The sequence below is a fragment of the Stegastes partitus genome, unplaced genomic scaffold (genome assembly GCF_000690725.1).
Source record: "Stegastes partitus isolate 25-593 unplaced genomic scaffold, Stegastes_partitus-1.0.2 Scaffold898, whole genome shotgun sequence".
NCBI lineage: Eukaryota > Metazoa > Chordata > Actinopteri > Pomacentridae > Stegastes > Stegastes partitus.
Window position 1 is genome coordinate 291,970 of NW_007578629.1, and position 1,679 is coordinate 293,648.

The 1,679-nt window shown below is 45.0% G+C and overlaps 1 protein-coding gene across 1 annotated transcript in view; it reads left to right on the forward strand.

Annotated features, from left to right (window-relative positions):
• The window catches only part of LOC103366020 (inhibitor of nuclear factor kappa-B kinase subunit alpha-like), a 27,427-nt gene that overhangs the window by 11,772 nt on the left and 13,976 nt on the right, over window positions 1–1,679 (forward strand). The window contains exons 11-13 of the mRNA XM_008293631.1: window positions 272–466; window positions 1,361–1,463; window positions 1,559–1,678. Of these exons, the coding sequence (XP_008291853.1) occupies window positions 272–466; window positions 1,361–1,463; window positions 1,559–1,678 (418 nt within the window). The remainder of the gene's footprint in view (window positions 1–271; window positions 467–1,360; window positions 1,464–1,558; window position 1,679) is intronic.

The window sequence follows — 1,679 nt, forward strand, 5'->3', positions numbered from 1 at the left end:
CTGCTCTCTGTTGTATGTCACTCTTTTGCTTTGAACTGCCACATCCAGGAAATGTTTGGACAGGCAGGAGCTTTATGAAACAGCTCCATCACTCCCTGGTGGCTGGCTGTTAGCTTAGGAAGCACTAGAATTGATATGCAGCAGAGTTTTCTATGAGCATTAAATGTCAATATTGCTGTCAATCAGGTTCATTTAAGTGCAAGAAGCTAAAACCGCGATTAACTGATTAATGTTGCAGCCTGACTATGTTGTTTTGTTCTGCTCCCTTCAGGTCGTCCACATCCTGAACATGACCACCGCTCAGGTCCACTCTTTCCAGTTGACTCCGGACGAGAGTCTTCACAGTCTGCAGAGGCGAATCGAGACCGAGACCAAGATCGAGGTGGTGAACCAGGAGCTGCTGCAGGAGACGGGCGTGTCGCTGGACCCCAGGAAGCCTGCAGCACAGTGTGTCCTGGACGGAGTGGTACGTCGATTCCAGTGCAGCTTAGATTTCATTGTTGTTCCAAGTTTTAAAAAAAACAACTTTAGAATCATTTGTGACAGCTGCAGTATTCTTTAACCCCCTGAGAAGATCTTTTTTATTTATGTTGAGTTGTTGGTCTGCAGATGAAGTTACTGTACACATAGGAGGAGAGCTTCTATTTCACCTGGCATCGATCCCAGCCTATAAACCTGCTGATAATGAGTGTTCATTGCAACACTGCAGCTTTGAGGGGTGTTTTTTGGACAAACTGTTAAAGTTAAAACCTTCATCAGCGGATGTTGTGGTGGAAATCTGTCAACAACAGAACAAGTCAGCACGTCTTTCTGGTGTTTTTCTGAAGCATTTTAACACATTTCTACTTGCTAGTTAGACGTCCGGGGGAAGAAGACTGTCTCACACTTCCCCTGAATAGTTGGGCACGACCTTGCTTTCATCTGATAAGGCTGCACAAACAGTTTCAGCCTACCCTGAACTCTTACCCAGAAAGTTTAAGATCTTTCACCTGAAAGCTAACGGAGTGTGCAGGTTTGAAGACAGTTGATGTTTTCTCATTAAAAGCGGAGTACTGTAGATGCAGTAGAAGCAGACCATTGTCTAGAGTCATGCTGGATTTTTTTCTGTCAGCTCTCCGCTTGTAGTAAATGCAGAATTCTTTTATCTTGCAGACATGAACAAAAAAGAACAGAAATATGTGTGAAAGTACAGAGAAATATGAAAACAATACAGAAAAAGCGACATCTGCAAGCATTGTGACTCATCTCACACTCACTCAATGAGTGTTGAGGGGCGCGAATAGCACAGTACGGCTTATTTGAAGCACAAGAAAGATGTTTTCACTCTGTCTAAGTGGCGATTTTCTTTCCTCCTGTGCAGAGAGGATGGGACAGCTACATTGTCTACCTGTTTGACAAGAGCATCACCAAGTACTCTGGTCCCTTCAGTGCCAGGCGGCTGTCGGAGAAAGTCAACACTATTGGTGAGTTTTTTTTAAGCGACTTCTACGCTGACGCTACCTAGTCTAGTAGATGACAGTAGACTCAAATTGTCGTGGGTCACACTTTACCTTTGCAGTGCAAGACGCCAAGACGCAGCTGCCTCTGGTGGTGCTGAAGAAAGTCTGGGGTGAAGCTGTGAGTTACATCTGTGGCCTGAAAGAGGATTACAGCAGACTTTTCCAGGGACAGAGAGCCGC